At 45.4% G+C, this 22,458-nt stretch overlaps 1 protein-coding gene across 2 annotated transcripts in view; it reads right to left on the bottom strand.

Annotated features, from left to right (window-relative positions):
* The window catches only part of DTX2 (deltex E3 ubiquitin ligase 2), a 634,388-nt gene that overhangs the window by 187,519 nt on the left and 424,411 nt on the right, over nucleotides 1-22,458 (bottom strand). For both annotated transcript variants that reach the window (XM_086954786.1, XM_086954785.1), the window contains one exon: nucleotides 8,812-8,970. In XM_086954786.1, the coding sequence (XP_086810912.1) occupies nucleotides 8,812-8,970 (159 nt within the window). The remainder of the gene's footprint in view (nucleotides 1-8,811; nucleotides 8,971-22,458) is intronic.

Below are 22,458 nucleotides of genomic sequence, written 5' to 3'. Positions count from 1 at the left end.
TATGAGTAGAGTGAGCTTTTGGAGGGATAGGTAGAGTTCATTTAGCTTTAGCATAACAAGTTTGGATGCATTTAATGATCCAATGGGAAATGCCCGATTTGGAAATGGCCTTGCGCCTTTATGTGGTTTTGAGAATGCAAAAAAGAGTTGTTGGGTTTTTCTAAGTGATTAAGCTCTATCAATGTAGTAGATTAGAGTTCTTTTTACATCTAGCGTGTGTAAACCCTTTCTGCAAATGAATCAGGTTGTGGAAAAGAAACCTGGTAATTCAATAGATTGAATTAATTGGAACTGAAAGACCACTTCTGGTAGGAATTTATGATTGGTACTTAGGACCACTTTATCGTTATGCATTAGGAAGAATGGTTCTTCTAAAGTTAGTGCCTGAAGCTCACTGACAAGTCTGAGTGAAGTAATTGCAATGAGATATGTAACCTTCCTAGAGAGAAACTGGAGAAGGCAGTAGTGGAGAAGCTCAAATGGAGAACCCAATAGTCTTGTCAACACAAAGTTGAGATTCCAAGTAGGGGCTAGCGGCACCCTAGGTGGAATCACTCTTTTGAGGCCCTCTAAGAATGCTTTGATTACAGGGCTTCTGAATACAGAAGTGTGTTGTATGTTCTGCAAATATGTGGCAACTGCTGCTTGGTATAGCCTTATTGAAGTAAACACTAGCCAAGAGGTATGTAAATGAAATAGGTAGCAAACGAGATCTTGAGCGTTTGCTGTTAAAAGATAAATGCTTTTTGAATGACAATAGCGGACAAAGCATTTTCACTTAACTGCATAACAGTCTCTAGTAGTGGGATTTCTTACTTCTTTAGGTATTTCCATACACTCCTGAGGTAGAATTAGCAATCCAAACTCTAAGACCTGAGGAGCTCGATCGCAAGATTGTGGGAATTGGGATTTGGGTGTCCTAATGCACCCTGGTTTTGAGTTACAAGTCCCGACAATTGGAGAGTACCTGGTGAGGAAATACTGAGTTCTAGTAATGGTGGAACCATGATTGTCGTGCCCACGTGGGAGCCACTAGTATGAGGGAGAGATACGTATGACAAAGTGTGCGAATTACAAACCGAAGCAGTGGAAAAGGCGGAAGAGAGTACATAAATATCCCAAACCAACTTGTCCATAGTGCATTGCCCTTGGACTTTGAGTGCGGGAACCTGGGGCAAAGTTTGAGCACTTGGTGATTTCTGCTGTGGCGAAGAGGTCTATTTCAGGGTGAGATGTGGGTCGAGTTCCCACTGGTGGACTTGTTGGCGTCTCATGCTGAGGAGATCTGCAAACAGAAGGTACTCCGCTAAGAGGTGAATTCTGTGCCCAAGAGAGCACCTCCAGATGTTCTGAGCTGGATGAGATAGCTGAGAGGACCTTGTGCCCCCCTGTTTTTGCAGGCAGAAGCTCTAGGGAACTGATATGGAGATGTCTTTGGCTGACAGTCCAGTGTCCATGTATAGTCCACTCCTGTGAATGTGCCCTACAACCTGTGAACAACCATCCCTTTAGAAGACGGCTGGTAGTCCACCACTGCAGAGAGTGTCAAGCTTGACGGCTCACCAACACTAGATCTTCCTGTTGACCTTCCGCTTCAGTCCATTGATGCACTAAGTATTCCAGCAACGGACACATTGAGTCTGACATGAAGTACTATGGCTATATATGACGCCATGTTACCTAGGAGGCGCATAACTGTACTCACTGTTATTTGTTGATGAGGGTGTAACTGTCGAATGAGTGTTTGGAAGAATTGAATCCTTGCAGCATTTGGATGAGCTATTGTCATGTGCAAATTGAAGATGGCCACTAGGTAAGGTTGTGTCTCAAGAGGTTGGAGGTGAGACTTGACTGCATTGACTATAAAACCAAGTTCATGAAGTAGGTTTATGGTAGTTTGAGTGTGTTGAAAACACTTCAAATAGTTTGTGCTTTTGATGAACCAGTTGTACAGATATGGGAAAGCATGCATGTTTTGCCTGTGTAAGTGAGCTGCTACAACCGCAAGGCATAGCGTAAACACACTGGGGGCTGTGGTGGCCCCAAAATGAAGCACCTTGAACTAACAGTGCTGCCCGTTTAACACAAACCAGAGGTAAAGACGATGTGCTGGGAGAACTGAAATGTGGAGGCAGGTGTCTTTTAGGTCCAATGAGGTCATGAAGTCGCCTTGTTATTTTATTTTTATTTGTTTAGTTTGTATAGCGCAAACAGCTACCCAACAAAGGGTTTCCCGGCGCTTGTGATTCAGTGAAGGGAATTTGGACAGCTGACTTAGATGTTGAACAGCCAGGTTTTTATGGCTTTTCTGAATCTGGTATAATTAACCTCTGAGCGCAAAGCTTGTGGCATGGAGTTCCACAGGGAGGGGCCAAGGTAAGCAAAGGATCTGCCTCCCATGCGTGATAGTCTTATTTTAGGCACAGCAAATTTGTTCGCTGTTGCAGATCTCAGCGTCCTGGATGGGCGGTAAAGTTGTACCAGACTTAGCAGATATTTAGGAGCTTTGTTTGCTGAGATTTTATGCATAAAGCATAGTGATTTGAATTTAATTCTGCTCTCAATTTTCAACCAGTGCAATTCTCGTATGAGTTTGGTAGTGGGTGCATGGATAGGAATTTTACCTAACAGTCTTGCAGCAGCATTCTGCACAGTTTGTAGTTTGCGGACTGTGGCTTTGTTGGCCCCTAAGTATAGTACATTGGCATAGTCCAATCTAGATGTTATAAGGGCGTTAATGACAGTTCTTTTAGTGTGATCTGGTAGCATCCAGCAGATTTTCTTTAGCCACTTCAAGATGACAAAGCAGGTGGCTGATGTTTTGATGGCCTGCTGGTGCATACTAAGAGTGTCATCTACCACAAAGCCAAGGTTACGGGCCTGGTTAGTTGGAATAGGAGGAGAGCCCATTTCTGGGGGCCAGTGTTGGGGTCCCCAGAGTTCTTTATTTTTTCCTAGGATTATGAGTTCGGTTTTTTCACCGTTTAATTTTAAGAAATTATTTTTCATCCATCCAGCAATTTTTGTAAGCCCAGTTCTCAAGATCGAAGGATCATTATTGTCTGTTGGTGGAAGGGAAAAGAGAAGCTGAGAATCATCAGCATAGGAGAACATTATCAGCCCAGTATCCTTAGCTATTTTAGCAAGAGGGCTCATATATAAATTAAAAAGTAGTGGGCTTAAAATTGAACCCTGAGGGACGCCATGTTTAAAGGTATAGGTATCAGAGTACGCAGAGTTTGAGAAGATTTGAAAAGTTCTATTTTCAAGTAGGGATGTGATCAAATTTAAAGCAGGGCCACTGATGCCCATTGAGCGAAGGGTTTTTATTAGTACCGCATGTGAAACAGTGTCAAAAGCGGCACTGAGGTCTAAAAGCACCAGTGCCACTGTTTCACCCTTGTCTATCATTTGACGAATATTTTCGGTTACACCTAGGAGAGTGGTTTCAGTTGAAAAACCTGCTCGGAAGCCAGATTGATGGGGAGGTAACAAGTCATGTGTCGTTATATAATTTGAGAGACAGCGGTGGACATGTTACTCCAGAATTTTTGCAAAAATAGGTAGGAGAGATATTGGTCGGAAGTTTGCGGGTACCTTCGGGTCAGCATTAGCTTTTTTTAGGAGGGGATGGATCATGGCATGCTTCCACTCCTGTGGAACACATTCTTCTTGCAAGGATTTATTTAGAAGGTCTGTGATGGTAGATAAGGCTTTCCTGCTAAGTAGTTTTAAGATGGAACAGGGTAGCGGGTCTTTTGGCGAGCCTGATTTAATCGTGCTTAGAAGTTCGGTGACAGTGTCAACGTTGAGTGTAGGCCAAGCACTCAGAGAAGGGGTAGAGGTTTTATCAGAAAGGGTGGCAGAATTGGTCTCTTCACTGTCTGATCTATTAACATCACTACCGTCATAATGATTTTCCTCAAGATTGTCCTGATTAGGTTGAATGGCCTAATAAATTTTATCAACTTTGTCGACAAAAAATGCGGCAAGTTGATTGCATTGAGTTTTATTTAGATCAGGTGGAATTGGTGAGGTATTGGAGCCAGCTAGCTCTTTAACTGTTTTGAAGAGTGTTTTAGCTTGATTTAAAGCAGCAGTAATTGTTGAGCAGACAAAGTTGGCTTTTGCTCTACTGCACAGCTTTTGGTTTTGATTTAGTTAATTTTTGTATTCATTCTTAGCTTCAACGGAGTAGGATTTTCTCCAATGACGCTCAGCGTTCTTACATTTGGTTTTTTCATGCTTTAAAGAGTCATTGAACCACGGAGCGGGTGGACGTTGGTTAATGCCTTTTAGCTTAGTCTGAGGAAGACAGGAGTCAATGGCTGTTGGGAGCCATGATTGGACAGAGATGGATAGATTTTGTACTCCTGAAATGGTGCATGGTAACGTATCTTCTAGCAAGGTATTAAGAATGTTAATATCTAGCTTTTTCCATTTTCTCACCATGGCGGGCAGCGCCATAGGAGGGATATTGGATGTTGGCATTTGAAAGGAAAATTTGATGGGAAAGTGGTCGGACCAAGGAATAGGTAAAGCTGGGAAGGTGTTTAAGTTCTGAATATTAGAAAAGATTGGGTCCAGTAAGTGGAGTGCATCTTGAAGAGTGAAAGAGTTCTCAGAGAATGTACCTGTTTAGGGATATGAGGTCCATGATTGGCCTTAGAAATAAGGAAGTAAAGTAAAGCATAGACCCTTATGCTTATTGGTGTAATGGCACAAGCTCCATTGCCTCCTTTTGTAGAAGATCTTGTACTTCCTGTTTGAGCAGCTACTAATGATCTGTTGGCAGTTTGTAGGTTTGAGGGGAAATGTTTGGAGGTGTAATATATATCCAACATCCACTGGTCAGAGTTATTCAACCATGCAGGAAATCACTGTTGAAGTCTTCCCTGAATAGGTGTATTATCATTGATGGAATGGTAGTAAGTCAAGGCTTGGTGGTGGAGGTGGAAGGTTGGGTAAAACCTCCTTTGCCTCTGGAATTGTTTTTCCTATAATATCCTCTTCGGTAGGATGTTTGGGTGTGGGTTTTAGGACAGGAGGTGGATGTCTCAGGTGAGGTTTTGTATTGACCACATTGTGATGGTATTTGCAATGCTCCAATAGCTTTTGCTCTCTCATTAGCTTTTTCTATTTTTTTATTCCAGAAGTGTGTCTACCTGGGGTCCAAAAAGATGTTTTCCGTCAAAGTGGAGAGCTAGTAAGTTCTGTTGAGCTTCAGGCTTAAAGCCAGATACCCGTAGCCAGGCATGTCTACTTAGGATCAGACTAGAATTAATACCCCTAGCTGCTTTGTCAGCTGCATTTAGAGCACAAACATTGTTGTGTTTGATATAAGGTTGTCCTTTGAGGCAAACTAACATGCTCCTTTTTTAGTGCTCTACGGGAAGTTGCTGGAAAACTTCCTCCATTTCGTCCCAATGTCATAAGACCCCAATAGAGTTTGCAATCCTCCAATGGTTGGTAGATTGTACAGCCACTCTTTCAGCCACTGTGTCTATCTTCATACTTTCTTCATCTAGTGGGGGCACATCACCAGATGTCTGAGAGTCTCCCCTTTTACGGGCTGTGGCCACCACTGAGAAGTCAGGTGTAAGTTGTTCTTCAATGTATGTAGGGTCAAATGGTGAGGATTTGTACTTTATATCGACCCCAGGGGTGACAACTCTAGCCCGAGGGATCATTGAAAATGTCTTAAGTGTGTATGAGCATACCATTGGCAGATATTGTGCCGAACGCTGATTGGACGAGAGGGTTTCGAATGGAAAATCATCCTTTAGAGGCTCAGTATGTAGAGGTACTTTATGGAATTTAGCCACCTTACTCATACTATACTTACTTAATAAGTTGTTGTATCATCAGTGGGAGATGGCCTAGCTGGATATAGCTCTGAATCTGTATTATCTGGTGGTTCTGTGCCATATGAATTCCACTGATTTTCTTGAGGCGGGATTGCGCATTGGTCTTCCTCCCCGCCAATACCCTTTGTAGGAGTGTAGTGAACCCTCAGGTGAATCAGTAATAGGGTGAACAGGTGAGAGCTGTGTTGATGGGGTGTGGAGTGGACTGGTAACTTATCCTCCTTTTTCATCTTCTTTGGGGAATAGGAATGTCTAAAGCTTCTTCAAAAGACTGCAACGTTTTTGCACCGAGTGAGGTGATCTGGTGAGGATACGTTCTGTATCTGGGTGGATCATTAGGTGCCTTTGCATCGAGTCCAACTCCTGGAGAAGTCTCTCAAGCACCGGTTCTACTGTTTCCACCCAGTGTTTGGCAGCCGTTTGAGTTTTCGGATCCGATGCAAGTTTAGCCAATGTTTTTGGTTCCGAAGCCGATTATTTCTGCTCCGTGGTGGAAGGTGTTTGGGCTCTTAAGCTTTTGGTGCCGAAGGTCGGCTCGAGTCTGATGGGCTTGGGGATCAACAATGTGCTGTTCAGGCTATTTTTACAGCACCAAGCCGAGGCTGGATGTGTCTGAAGTAGCTGGTCAGTGCCGACCATGGCCCGAAGGCAGTGGTGGCCCAACAAAAGTCTTGGCTTTTTGGTGTGGAACTGGTTGAGTTTTTGTCGATGTCTGCTGCGGTCAGGGTGGGGGTGGAGGGGGCACAGGGATGATGTTGCGTATTTCCATCTCGGACCCAGAGTTCTCATCATGCGAAAGGTTGCCTTAATCAGCAGCTGGTGGATGAACCTATTCCTCGAGTTCTGGGTCTTTCAAACCGTAGAGGTCTAGTTTTTCTTCCGTGATGTGTCAAAACCTCTCTAGTCATCAAGCACTTAGATCTCCAAGTGTCTTTTTCAAACTAAAAGACTTGCAAGAGTTGTAGGTTGCCTCCTTGCGTTTGGGTGATCGGTAGGTCGATGTGTGGAAAATAAGCGTAGCAAGAAGGGCAAAAGTAAAATGATATTGGTTCCATCACCAAGTAGCGAAGAGAAATCCCACCCCAAAAGGTGAAGGCCCAAGCGGTCTGTGGTCGAATGGAATCCCTGGTCGAATTTGACATTATAACTAGGGAGATACTGATTAAACTACGTCCAAATCAATACTGACTGTATCAGAGAAATGACTGATGGGTGTCGGACCAACTCAGAGGAGCACACATCCGAACTAGATGGTGGAAAAAAAAAAAACAACCTAACAATGATGTCGGGAACTATGTGCATTGCAAGCAAGAGGAATAGTCACTGCACTTCTTGATTCGAAAGACAACTTGCACACATCCAAGCCCAACACTAGATGGCGGACTTATGTTAAGCATGTTTATATACAGCCAAATATACTGCAAACATTAAAATACTTTTCCAATTTATAAGGGAATAATATGAGGATGTTTCATATAATTCAGGTAGTAAACATCCTGTATGGAAATTGTTTTTGAGAACTATGAGTAGAGAGAACCTAAGTGGTGAGTAATGAAAACAATTGGCAAGCTCAGGATGTTCTTTAACTTACCCTTCAAACCATCAAGAGTTCTCAAAATTTCATCTAAACAAATCGATCACCTTCTCAACATTATGCCTACATCCCCGAGTTACTTCTAGAGAGGAGGTATTGCACAATTTGGATGTAAGGAGATCCTGTAGAGGATCAAACTACTGCTCAGCATTCCGCAAATCAACCTTTCTTGACAAGGCCACTACTACCAGAAAGATAACATTATGTATCAACCACTGCCACAGTTTGCATGGAGAACATATCTATCTGATATGTGGGCACACTTATTAGGTTGAGGTGGCATTAGAGGTATTCTCCAGGTATGTGGATGACAGATATTCTAGCCAGCTACATTGGCTACCTCACATGCAGTCTGAAGCCACTGTGCTCGAGGCTTACTGCTGGCACGATGCAAGGTTTGGCAATTACGTTATCGTTATCTACAGCCAGGGTACGACTAAACTGCTTAATTCTGTCTTCTCACCCTCCCTTTTTAGATTTTCAAATGCTGTGTCAACTAACCCACATGGTTCAGAGTGGGAAGGACATTAATGTCAGAGTAGACCAAAGTTATCTTTAAGGTGTCGTTCAATTAGGCGAAAACACACACCAACTGGTTCCTTTTTAAAATATAGCAGCATCCAGCATTCTGTTTAACAGCTGAAAAAGCAGTTTTACATTCCTACCATTAGGTGTCTGGCACCCAAGAAAAGATGATAATGGGAAATAACTTCAGGACTATGAAAGATAACTTTATCCAACTTATCCTATGGAGAAAAGATCGTAAACCCTTTACATTGCACAATATGCAGTAGTTCCCATTGATCTTCAAAAGTAAAGCTAAACTAGTCATTATGGTTAAGGCGGCCACATAGGGATGTAGACCTCCGTATTCTAAGAGTTAGTTAATCTGAAAAAGGAAACACTAGGATTACTTAGCACAGCCTAGATTTGGCCAACTCGCATACTTTGCCCAAAGATTTGCTTCCTACTTTGGAACGGCTAGCATTCACACAAGGTATGTCAGCCAATGAACACTATCCCCGCCTGCATTTGATCTTTATCTAGCAAAAAGGTAACTATGTAGGATGCAAAACCAGCTTTTTCTTCATAACTTTCTCATAACTTCAAGTACATTACTACATTATAGATTTATGTGTTTGCTGGCGATTTTCTCCTCTTTTTAGACCTAAAATTAAAAACGTATACTGTAAATTCCTTAAACTGGGCTTGGTATATATTAATGGAAAGACATTCCAATATGCCTTTGCTTTGTCTTCATATATTTAGTTGCAGCATGACAATACATGTAGTGACCGGTTTTCATACACAAGGTTAAGTAAATAGTCTCTATAAAAGTTTTTATCATACCTTGTTCCCATTGTTGTACATGGCCAGCATGCAAAGGATGTGGAAACTATGAGTACACTGCTTTAGCTTCCCCACGGCATGAGGCTGGATAGTCTTGCTCTCCACTACATCGCTGTACCCAGAAGGAGATGCCAACTTTTCCATGCAGATTATGCAGTCCTGGAGAAGAAGAGAATCATGAAGGGTGGGCAATCAACAGGACAAAATGTTAAGAGCTGATGGTAATAAGAACAATAATACAGTGGTGCTGCTGGCAGCCGACTTAAGGAAATTGGACCATGTCTCTGTGGTGCGCTGTACTCTTCACTGGCTTTGTGTCAATATGAAAATACAGCTCAAGGCTCTTTAAATCATCCATCAGGCCTTCTATACTAATGGCTGCATACTGGCCTAACGGGCTAGTGCGGTTGATTTCAAATATAGGAAATGGAGTTCGAATCTCGGCAACGACGCTAAACATCCTGTGATTCTGGGCAAATCACTTAAATGTCCCCATGCCTAATAAAAAAAGGAAGTGTCCTTGTGTAATGTAACTGGTGCTCATGTAAAGCGCTCTGATACATTTGGGCCAAGTGTGCGCTACATAAAACTAAGAAAATAAATACTAGACTCAGGCCAGATCTCTTCTGCAGGTTCCCCAATATCAGATTGCTCGTTCTGGAGGAAGAACTTTAAGATTTCCAGCCACCACACTTTGGAACAGTCTGCCACTTGTGTTTTGTAAAGCCATGTTACACTCTATATTGTAAACTACTTAAAACTGTCCTTCTCTGCTAAATTTTCGAAGTTTATGTCTGTAGGACCTGGGTTCACCAGATCACCGGGGGTAGCTTGGCCCGAGCAGGTAGGCACCCGAAGCTTAGGTGTTAAGTGACTACACAGCACACACATCCACTGAGACAATAAATGCACGCAAAGACTGAGACCACACCAGTATGTTCGACTCAAATAGGTTTTATCTAAGATCAAGATCAGGGTAATGAAAAATCACAGTAGTAATAACTCAATACCTTTCCCTAAAAATGCATATTTTTCATTACTCGGCCATAAATACATAAATAAATATTAAATAGTAAATAACTGTAGGCCTGACATCAGCCTTGCTCCTAGTCAGCACCCGCAAGGAATTCCTTATAGAGACGTTTGAATACCATTGAATTACTTAGCAATCAACATTTCATTGCTGCAGGAATCAGCATGTCATTAAATGGGGGTAAAACATTTCCTAGCTGCAAAGATAAGCAGTTCAACAGCAGAAGTAGAACATTTCATAGGGCTGGAATAAAGCAATTCATTACTTAGAAGTAAACCCTTCAGTAGGTAAGGACAACCCTTTCAGCAGCTACCTGTCGGAATTCATAACCATTTCATTGCTCAGCAGTTAACATTTCATTAGGTAAAATACATCAGTTCATTATATAGGCATCAGGCACTAGTAAACCATGCCTCCCGGTAAAATGAGCATTTCCTTAGGCCAGGATAACCACCATTCATGGGGCAAGAATAACTATCTGTTCCTTAATCAGGGTCTATCCCCTAACGAGGGGTTAACTTATCAGCTGAGGCTCCCAAGGTGTCTCTTGGGGGCCCTGGCCCGGTTCCAGTGCTTGAAAGGGGCCAATTGGGGCCAACGGGGCCCAGCAACAATGTTCCCAAGGGGAGGGGCGAACTCAGGCCTTCCGCCCTCCTCCCCGGGGGTTACCTTGACTCTTCGGCTCCTCCTGAGCCCTTGCGGAGATTTCCGGCTGGTCGGGAGGCTCGTGCTCGTTCCAGAGCTCTCCGGCGGGGCTAGCGCTGTGGAGGGCAGGTTGCGTGGCGCAGCCGGGCTTCCCGGGCCCCAGCGCTGATGAAATAGCCAGCCTCAGGGGTGCAGCATGACGGAGGGGACTCTCGCTCCTCTGGGCCCCTTCCTTGTGGATTCTCGGGCTGACCGGGCTTCTCCCGACATCTGGCCAATCAGCGGCCACGCCCGACGGGGCTCAGTAGCGCGGACCAATTGGGCCGAGGTGGGGCCGGGGCTTGCAACGCACCCCGTCACATGGAGTGAGTGTCTCAGCCTCTCAGGCCCAACGCGGCCTGACTGGAACTCCGCAGTGGCCTTCTCACAGCCTCAGGGGCCGCCGCGGGCACTCCTATATATATTTGTGCAGCTGCAGCTTCATACACATCAGAGCTGAATCATGCTGCAAGGACTTCCCATCATAACATGAAAAACATGCATTAGAAATAGGGAAAAACAATAAAACATGTTTTGAAACTGTTTTAATGCTCAGCAGGCAGTAGAAAATCTCAAAGAACTGAAAGCATAGACAGCTCCCAGGCTGCATTGCAAACCACAGTCAGACTGAAAAGCTAACTCATAGCAACATAGAGATAAACTGACACCGTGCCTTTAAGGCCCTCCTGACCCCCAGCTTCCCATTATGCCTCAGGGGTGACAGTTAGGTCAGTTGTTCTTTGCGGAGACTGAAAAAAAGCCATGGCACAAAGAATTAATAATATTTCCAAACAGCAAAGTCCTTTGCCCGGGGAGGCGGGAGGGTTGCTTATGACTTTGATAAGGATACCCCTGGAAGAGAACTAGGATTACATGTAAGTAACTAATCCTCCTCTTCCAGGGGTCCTCATCAATAGTCATTAGAATAGAATAGCAAGCCTCACCTCATCTCCCTGCGGGCAAAGGAGCAAAACAGTAATATAACCAATAAGCTTAGAAGAACTAAGCTTGGACAGATAGTTGGCTATCCAAACAGATTCCTCAAGGAGGCTTGGCCCACTTGAGTATCAGCCCTTGAATCGGATTCTAGGCAGTAATGCCTCGTAAAGGTATGAACCGATCTCCAGGTTGCAGCCTTACCAATTTCTGACATTGGAACATCTTGCAAGAAAGCCATTGTGGCCGCTTTCGCCTAATGGAATGCGCCTTAGGCGACAACAGTAAGGGTCTTTTCGCCAGTTGATAAGCCAAGTTAATGCAGGATACGATGAATCTGGAAATGGATCTATTAGCGGCAGGGAAGCCTGTTCTCATGGCGCCATAATTGAAAAATAACTGATCCGTCTTTCTTATGCCCTTGGTACTCTCTAAGTAGAATTTAAGCACCCTTCTGAGGTCCAAGGAATGCAGCGACCACTCAGCAGGGGTTGGGGAAAAAAAATGGAAGGGAAATGGACTGATTAATATGAAAATCAGACACACCCTTAGGGAGAAAAGACGGGTGAGCCCTCAAGACCACTCTGTTATGGTGGGAAACAGTGTAAGGTTCTTTCGTACACAGCGCTTGGATTTCGCTTACTCTGCGCGCTGATGTAATGGCTAGCAGAAAAGCGGCCTTCCAAGACAAATGCTGTAAAGAGGCCCTGTGAATGGGCTCAAAAGGTGGGCCCATTAACTTAGATAACACCCGGATCAACTCCCATGGAGGAGAAGGGTTTCGAACAGGGGGTTAAACCTTCTTCAACCCTTGTAAGAAGTCCTTGACCACCTGCATTTGGAACAAGCACTTGCAATGCAATAGGTCTCGCATTATGAAAGTTTGAGCTATTGGTCTTGTAAATTACAATTATTTTATTTATGTGTTGGTTTTGAAAATAGCTAAATTAATAGCTTTGTCATTTACAATGCCAATAGTTATAGCTTTCGCAAATGTGACACCTATAGCAGTTGTAATGCAACAGGTTTTGTATTTACGTGATTTAGATGTATTGATATTACAAATAACAATGGCTTTTAATTTTTTTTAAATAATTAATACTTAAATAAAAGTAATTGTAATTTATAATGGCAATAGCTTAAACTTTTGTAAATAACTTTTGTGAAGATTATGTTCAGAGCATTTTATTGTGATGAAAATCCAAGAACAGAAGTGAAATAATATCTTTTTGTGACATTTGTAATAACGCTTGAAACATTGAGAGAACATATTTGAACCAGTTGTTGAATGGTTGCACAGATTGATGCTGTGATGGCGCGGAGTGATGTGGTGGCGCTGAGTGATGCTGTGGAGGTGTTGAGTGATGCTGTGGAGGTGTTGAGTGATGCTTGGGTTGCGCTGAGTGATGCTTGGGTTGCGCTGAGTGATGCTGTTGTTGGTGCTGAGTGGTGCTGTGGTGGTGCTGAGTGGTGCTGTGGAGGTGCTGAGTGATAATGTGGTGGTGCCGAGTGATGCTAGGGTAGCACTGAGTGATGATGTGGTGATGCTGATTGGTGCTGAGTGATGCTGTGGTGGTGCCGAGTGATGCTGTGGTGGTGCTGAGTGATGCTGTGGTGGTGCTGAGTGATGCTGGGGTGGCGCTGAGTGATAATGTGGTGGTGCTGAGTGATAATGTGGTGGTGCTGAGTGATAATGTGGTGGTGCTGAGTGATGCTGGGGTAGCACTGAGTGATGATGCTGAGTGGTGCTGAGTGATGCTGAGTGGTGCTGAGTGATGCTGGGGTGGCGCTGAGTGATGCTGGGGTGGCGCTGAGTGATGCTGGGGTGGCGCTGAGTGATGCTGGGGTGGCGCTGAGTGATGCTGGGGTGGCGCTGAGTGATGCTGGGGTGGCGCTGAGTGATGCTGGGGTGGCGCTGAGTGATGCTGGGGTGGCGCTGAGTGATGCTGGGGTGGCGCTGAGTGATGCTGGGGTGGCGCTGAGTGATGCTGGGGTGGCGCTGAGTGATGCTGGGGTGGCGCTGAGTGATGCTGGGGTGGCGCTGAGTGATGCTGGGGTGGCGCTGAGTGATGCTGGGGTGGCGCTGAGTGATGCTGGGGTGGCGCTGAGTGATGCCGGGGTGGCGCTGAGTGATGCCGGGGTGGCGCTGAGTGATGCTGGGGTGGCGCCGAGTGATGCTGGGGTGGCGCCGAGTGATGCTGGGGTGGCGCCGAGTGAAGCTGGGGTGGCGCCGAGTGAAGCTGGGGTGGTGCTGAGTGATAATGTGGTGGTGCTGAGTGATAATGTGGTGGTGCTGAGTGATGCTGGGGTAGCACTGAGTGATGATGCTGAGTGGTGCTGAGTGATGCTGGGGTGGCACTGAGTGATGCTGGGGTGGTGCGGAGTGATAATGTGGTGGCGCTGAGTGATGCTGGGGTGGCACTGAGTGATGCTGGGGTGGCGCTGAGTGATGCTGGGGTGGCGCTGAGTGATGCTGGGGTGGCGCTGAGTGATGCTGGGGTGGCGCTGAGTGATGCTGGGGTGGCGCTGAGTGATGCTGGGGTGGCGCCGAGTGATGCTGGGGTGGCGCCGAGTGATGCTGGGGTGGCGCCGAGTGATGCTGGGGTGGTGCCGAGTGATAATGTGGTGATGCTGAGTGATGCTGGGGTAACGCTGAGTGATGCTGGGGTAGCGCTGAGTGATGATGTGTTGATGTGGTGGCGCTGAGTGATGCTGGGGTGGCGCTGAGTGATGCTGGGGTGGCGCTGAGTGATGCTGGGGTGGCGCTGAGTGATGCTGGGGTGGCGCTGAGTGATGCTGGGGTGGCGCTGAGTGATGCTGGGGTGGCGCTGAGTGATGCTGGGGTGGCGCTGAGTGATGCGGGGTGGCGCTGAGTGATGCTGGGGTGGCGCTGAGTGATGCTGGGGTGGCGCTGAGTGATGCTGGGGTGGCGCCGAGTGATGCTGGGGTGGCGCCGAGTGATGCTGGGGTGGCGCCGAGTGATGCTGGGGTGGTGCTGAGTGATAATGTGGTGATGCTGAGTGATAATGTGGTAGTACTGAGTGATGCTGGGGTAACGCTGAGTGATGCTGGGGTAGCGCTGAGTGATGATGTGTTGATGTGGTGGCGCTGAGTGATGCTGTGGTGGCGCTGAGTGATGCTGGGGTGGCGCTGAGTGATGCTGGGGTGGCGCTGAGTGATGCTGGGGTGGCGCTGAGTGATGCTGGGGTGGCGCTGAGTGATGCCGGGGTGGCGCTGAGTGGTGCTGGGGTGAAGCTGAGTGGTGCTCGGGTGAAGCTGAGTGGTGCTGGGGTGGCGCTAAGTGGTGCCGAGTGGTGCTGTGGTGGTGCTGAGTGATGTTGTGGTGGTGTTGAGTAGTGATGTGGTGATGCGGAGTGCTTGGTAATAAAAAGTTGTAAGATATGCTACTAAATTTTAAAAAACTCAAATTAAGTATAGACTTATGACTTCTGAAGCAAACCAGAGAGAGATCTAAAATGCTTGCTCCACACTGAAAATGAAATTAGATGACATGACGACCACAACAAAAATGTTATAAATAGTAATGCAGGAAAATAAGCAGGATATGAAAAGAAACACTCAAGGTGTAGCACAAATAAAAGAAGTGCCAGAAGCAGTAGAAGGTGATAATTTAAAGGGTTTTGTGATACGACGTCAGAGTCGACGCTGCCAGGACCTCCCTCCTACTAGACGTCGAGCGTTGTCTCAACGGCGACCGGTGCTGGTGAGAAGTAGGTGAAGAATGCTGATGCCTCGACGACGAACATCGGTGTAAAGCCAACGGTGGAGGACTTCTCTCTTGACGCCGAGCGTCACTAAGACGGCGGCGGAGCAGTCTCTAATCTCCACGTCGAAGGTCTTCGAGACAACGGCGGAAGGGTAAGCGTCCTCGTTGCCGAACGCTGTCGAGACGACAACGGAGATCTCATCCTCGATGCCGATCGTCGCAGAGTTCATGACGGTGGAGGACTCTTGGCTCTCGACGTTGATCGCTGATGGATCTGCGACAACAGAAGTGAACCTGCTCTCGACGCCGAACGTCGTGTCAACGACGGCAGAGGGCCTCTAGTCCGCGTGCCGATCGTCGCCGGGTTTACTACGGCGGAGGGGTGATGCTCCTCGACACCGATCGTCGCCGGGTTGACGATGGCGGAGGGCTTCTGTTCCTCAACGCCGGGTTGACGACGGCGGAGGATCACGAATCTTCGACGACGTACCCAAGTGACTCATTCTTCTCGACGGCAAGCCCGCTGTCGAAGGTCTTTTCTTGGATAAATGACCCACCGGTAGATCTTCTCTCAGCGCCGAGCCCGAACCGCTGCTGTTGAAGGACGTGAGGTCTTGCTTCTAGATGGCGTTCTAGACCTCTTGGAGCCCTTCCTCACCGGAGACCTTCCTCTAGATGATTTGTCTCCAGGCCATACAGGCGAATTCTTTCCCTGTCCTTCAGAGTTCTCCTGGACAGGGTTTGGCAGTGAGGACAGGTTTTAGGGTCATGATCCTCAGGTACACCAAGTATACAGACCTCATGAGAGTCAGTCTTGGCCTTCTTTTTACCACAAGAAGGGCAGGAGTCAAAAAGAGATGGCATTTTAAGATGTAAAAAATGCCCAAAACTGTCAAAAAAAGACAGTCCCTTACTTCAATAGATGGAAAACGTCGAAGTAAGGTAAAAAAGTTGTTAAAAGTGAAGAGAATTTCTGACAAAAATCAGAAAGAAGTGGAGCTGTGTTGCCAGGATCCTTCCTGAAGGAGCCGGAAAGAACAAGGGACCTAACTGTCACCCATGAGGCATGATGGAAAGCTGGGGGTCAGGAGTGCCTTAAATGCACGGTGTCAGTTTATCTCTATGATGCTATGAGATAGCTTTTCAGTCTTTTTAGACTGTGGTTTACAATGCAGCCGGAGAGCTGTCTATGCTTTCAGTGCTTTATGAGATTTTCTACTGCCTGCTGAGCATTAAAACAGTTTCAAAACATGTTTTATTGCATGTTTTTCCCTATTTTATTGCATGTTTTTCATGTTATGATGGGAAGTCCTTACAGCATGATTCCGCTCTGATGTGTATGAGGCTGCAGTTGCATATATATATATATTATTATATATATATATATATATATGTGTGTGGGGCACATATATTGTAGTGTTTCCGGGGTTCCGCGCATGGGCGGGAATATTCCAATGCTTATGACTATTGATGAGATCCCCTGGAAGAGAACCCCGATTAATACAATACATATCTTCTCATAGATTTGTAATAAAGTGCATTGTGCAAATATATCCTTCATATATACAGTACATATCTCCACTTGGGGTTTTAGTAAAGTGCATAGTGCATGTATGTTATGGATATCAAAACATTCTTGTCATTCTAGAGGCCCCAAAAAAAATACATTTAACGATTCAGAAATGCTATTAAGCGTATTGATAATTGCATTTACTCAACGTAAAATCTCTTTTTAGGTCATACCACTGAACTTTCGTGCTTAGTACAATCGGTGCCAAAGATTAACAGAGTGACTAAGCGCGCGTACAAGGGCAGATGTGTTTATAATAAAATGTAATGACTACGAGGGGATAGGAGGGGCAACAGCAAATATTCTCTTAATTCACAGAGCAACCTACTCTGTTAGGCTTATTATTCTCAGCAGGACTTTACCCATCTCTTATGAAACACTTATTTTAAAAAAGACCCCTTTCTTAGCGGAAAATAAAGTGCTGATAATCCGGCTGGTCTTTTTGCTTCTAGAAACAGCTCAAAATGGAAATCGAGACACCTATTCTATCTGTTCTTCTTTACTTACTTTATCTCATATCTATAACTATAGGCCACATATAAATCTGAACCAGATAGTATGACCGTTCTAGGTATAAATAATTATGGAGTTCCTCACCAATGGTCAACCCATTTGGAGTGTATATATCAAAAAGACCTCACTGTCAAAAGGTACTCAGACACTCCTGTTTGCCATATCAAGGGTTTTAATGTGTAGCTCGCCAACGTGTTTCGGCCGTAGCCTTGATCACAGGTCAAGCGTGAATCAGAAGACAACATTTGCTTGAAATAAAAAGTGAAAACAGACTGATGTGTCACAGGTCCCACAAACACCTTCTGAGAGCAGTCGCCATCTTCGAGCTTACATGTCAGACAGACACGTCTCTTATACTACCATAGACAAACTGAGAACTTATTGCTTGGTGTTCATGGCTACAGGATCAATGTGAATTCTGCACAAGTAATGGTTTGCAAGAAGGAGACAATTGTGGGCATCCAAGACCTTCTTAAGGGAGGTGGTGTAGGCTAGTAATCTCCAACCACCAGCACGCAATAAAAACACTCAATAAATGATTGTCCTGTCAGTGCTTTTCCTTTAAAAAAGGAAAAGTAGATTACACAAACGCTACGCATTAATTTAAACATTTATAAACTAGGGAAATGAAAATACCTTCTGTGATGTTTTCAAATCTTATTTAACCCCCTAGTGGGTCATGACAACCAGAATCACAACACCTCCACCGATACCAGATATAACATTAAAGTACACCAGGTATTATTTTAAATTAATCAGGCTTATTGGCTGTTGTCAGAGATCATCCCATCAATATAGAAGGCAAGCCTATTGGCTATGTCAAGGAGTCAATCCAATACTAAAGACAATAAATGACATGTTAACGGCAAACATCAATATATACATTCCAAGGTTCACCGAAAACCATTGTCAGCAATATATCTATTATGTACCAGAGTCTTTGTTTACACTCCCCAAGCCACAAAATACAGCGGGATAAACCACTAGGGGTCCCTGCACTCCAAAAGCTCATACTGTAGTAGTATTTGAAATAAAGGTAAAAATTGTCCCCAGGCCATGAATCATTAAACCTGGGAGGCATAAACTTAAATTCCTGAATCAATCCCAAGGTTGCTGCTGCAACTCCTATACCATAAACAATTGAAGGAGTATACCCCAAAGAAAGAAGAATTCAACGAGATACGAAGAGGGTGAAAAAAGGAAAAAGTATTTCTTTTCTAAGAAGACACTTCACTCACCAAGCTAGTTGGTGACATGCTTCATCATCGGGGTCCCATCAGAGTAGCCGAATGCCACCCGGGTGTGCTTCATCACCTGATTTACAGTGGGGCGGTTTTTCATTTGCAACGATAGTGTAGGTGAGTGAAAAACTGAGTTTAAAATTGTCTTTATTGTACTCCCTAAAATTTAATTTGGAGCATTAAGACAAGATTAAAAGCAGTATGGGATACCTGGATAGGTTGAATTGACCTACAGTATCTATATACAAATGGTGATCGTGGTGGTCTACATGTTTCAATCTGTTAGTGATATTACAAGGTTTTCTTCAGGGCCTATATAAAACGAGAGGTATGCACGAGCTAAGAAAAACCCTTTCTAATTGTTGAACGCAACTCCTATACCCCCATAACACCTCCTTGGGGCACCGCCAGGAGAGAAACAGTAGATAAATAAGCCCTTGCATGGCATTATGGGACACTCCAGTCGGAGCAGTGAATATTTTAGCAGTGGACTTACCTGCTCCACAGCTTTGTGCCGCGTGTTTCCCTTTTGTCTTCTTTTTAATTCTTGGTGCCCAACCCACTGGGCACCCAGGTGCTAGTTGGAATTCTGGGGGAGTGTGTGGAGTTCGCTCACAGCTGCCCTGTTGGCTCCTTGCTAGTGCGAATACCTCGCTAGCGGCGTGCAGGAGCAGGCACATCTTATGTTCCTCCCACCATGCTGGAGCAGTTTTGTTCCTCCCCATTTCTTAATGGGAGAACTGTTCTTCACTTGCTCATTACTACACTGAGCCCAGTGATGGGGGTCCCCAGGCCAAGAATGAGTTTGGGGAGGAGACTCCCTTGGCATATTAAAATGGTCACCATGCCCTGTCACCAGGCCCTGGACAAGCCCCGGGGTAAATTCAGAGTGAGGCAGAGCCCCACGTGCTCAGGGTTCTTTCAGGGTGACAATGGTCAATCTCTTGAAACGGCCATATGAACAAAAGTTACTTACCTGTAAACTGTGGTTCTACAGTATTGGTGTCTTTCATAGATTCACATGCTTGAAAATTCCCCGTCGTCGGAGTGGGAGTCCCACGGTACATAAAATAGTAGTAAAAAAAAAAAAAAAATCACATAAATAAAAAATATATGTTATAGTAATATTAATAATAATTATAATCAAATAGAATTTAACAATAATAATAGAATGATTGAAAGTACCATAGAACATTATTAACACATAAGGAAGCATTGAGGGAGAATCACTTTACTGGCATATCCATGTCGTTATGATAGTCCAAATTCCGGCCAATCAGGCTGCTGCACCCTCTAGAACCTTCTCAGAAGCTCAGGCCCTCAGATGTTCGTAGCACAAGACAGACAAAAGAGTGGATGAGGAGAAGAGAGCCTCTGAGGGGAGGAAGGGTGGGTCGCATGTGAATCTATGAAAGACACCACTACCGGAGAACCACAGTTTACAGGTAAGTAACTTTTGTTCTTCTCCAGTATTGGGGTGTCTTTCATAGATTCACATACTTGAATAGAATAGCAAGCAATAGCCAATATATCCATAAAAGGTTCCAACCGTAATGCATGAACATATCGCATATTTAAACAAACACTATTAATGGTGCACTGATGCGAAAATGCTAAAACCTTTTATGGTAGGAGGAGGGAAGCAACAGAGGCTCACCGTACTCGACTGCGCGGTCAATTACCTCCAGACAGTAGTGCCTTGTGAAACATATGTCTGCTGGACCACGTTGCCACTCAGCAGATCTGATGGAGGCACTCAAGCGAATAGGGCAGTGGAGTATGAAAACTGCCCTAGTCGAGTGGGCCCTCACCGGAGTAGTTAAGGGCTTGCCAATCTTTGTATGACAAAAAGAGATAGCTGATGTCAAACCATGGGGCAATGGTTTGTTTGGTCACTGGATGCACTAAACGCATACACAAGAAAGGTGGTCTAGCTGGCGAAAGCAGCTTTCCGTTGTATGTAGAATTTAATACATTGTTCGAAATCTAAAGAATGTAGAGTGTGCTCAGCTGAAGACTGAGGGTTTGGAAAGAACGTTTCATAGGATGACTTGTTCATAAAGGTGAAAGTCAGATAGAACCTGTGGTATAAATAATGGATTGGTGCGCAGCACCAGAGAGTCACTTGGAAGTTGAAGTTAAATATATTTGATGGTAAAAGCTTGAATAGGACTCACATGTCGAGAAGACGTGAGAGCGAGTAGGAGGGAAACTTTCCCTGTTAGAAATGTCAAATCTGAAAATGGATTGGTTCAAAAGAAGCTTAGAGAAGCTGGGCTAATACGACGTTGAGGCGCCGAGAGGCGGGGAACGCCCGATGGGCGGACACATCCTGTAGAGGCCCTAAAAGAACTTGCAAATAATCCGGGAGGAATAGAGACCTGAATCCATCATGGCGAAAACGAGAAGTGCAGCCAGTACTTTTCAAGACGAAATGAGAAAAGGGCTGACTTTGCCATAAGGAGAACAGTTAGGGTTTGCTCTGGTGTAGCGTGCACAGAATTGATGCAGACAGACTTGCACCAGATACCAAAGCGTTTACATTTTAGTTTATATTTCTAAGTAGTGGAGGGGCTCTTGCGTTCGCTAGAAACCTCCCTTCAGTCTGCGGCAATGCACAAGAGAGCAAATTCAGATTGCACAGGTTAAAACCACAAGCTGGAGGCCTGAGGAAGGCGGATGGTGAATCCGTCCGTACTGTACTGTCAGAAGGTGCGGCAGAGGGCGAAGCGTGATAGGTTCGCAGCAAGGTAGTAGGAGGAGACCCATGCACCCCGGTCGGCGAGGCCGTCTGAACACAAAGAGTGGGATGTGACATGGTTAGAACCTCATTTTCCGCTGAAGACAAGGCACAAACAGAATCGGCGGAAAAGCGAATGCAAATACTGTTGACGAGTTCATCGAATGCAGTTCCGCACGATCTTTTGTGGGGAAGGCAGATTGCATAGTATAGGCATTTGCGGTTGAGAGGCGTTGCAAACAGATCCAGGGCTGGTTGTCCCCCCAGGCATAAGATGTGGTCCAGGGTCCGTTGGTGGAGATCCCACCCGTGGTTGTCCTAGGTGGATCCGTTGAGGGAGTCCGTCATGACGTTCGAGACCCTTGAAACATGTATTGCAGAAATATCAATGCGATGGTGAATGGCCTATTCGCAAATGTGTTGTGCTTGTTTGGGCGACAGTGATCACGTACCTCCTTGCTTGTTGAGATAGTGTATAGGGATAGTAATGTCTGTACACGCTAACACGTATTCCTCTCGCACTAGGAAGCGGAAGGCTTACAGAGCCAGGAAACTGGATAACAGCTCCAAGCGGTTAGTGTGCGACGTGCGTTGGATAGGGATCCATCGGCCTTTGATGGAAAAAACCCTGAAGGTGCGCTCCCTAACCTTCTGTAGAGGCATCATTGGTAAGGGTGAGCGGTGGAGCGTCCGAGGAGGGAGCGGCCTGCTGCGACACTGGGAGTGTGTGCCAACCAGCCCAGCGGTGTCCTCATTCTAAAGTAAAATTAGATGTCGTCGAATTAGCCAAATAGCTGTCGCGACTGCTTGGCTAGCTCCTCTAGCATTTTCTCATGTGTAATCTGCAGTTGGGAACCAACTGAATGCAGGTGGAGGCCGTGGCCAGGAATGACTTTGAGGATCTACTGAAACGTACCTTTATTGTACGTAGAAGAACCACCATGTGGGAGATGCAGGCCTGTCGTTCGTGTGAGACAAACACCTTTGCTAGGCTTATATTGATTGATGCTCCGAGAAATGTTCATATCCGAGCTAGGACTAGTTGGGACTTGTCATGATTTTTTGAAAATTAGGTTTTGAAACAGTGACTGACATGTCTGGGTGTGCTGGACTGCCTGTTGATAGGAGCGAGCCCTTATGATACAGTTGTCTAACTAATGATACATTTGTATGCCTTGCAGACGTAGACAGGCTGCCACTGGT

Source organism: Lissotriton vulgaris, chromosome 2_1 (assembly GCF_964263255.1).
Source record: "Lissotriton vulgaris chromosome 2_1, aLisVul1.2, whole genome shotgun sequence".
Taxonomy (NCBI): Eukaryota; Metazoa; Chordata; class Amphibia; order Caudata; family Salamandridae; genus Lissotriton; species Lissotriton vulgaris.
This window is presented reverse-complemented; position numbering and strand designations above follow the sequence as displayed.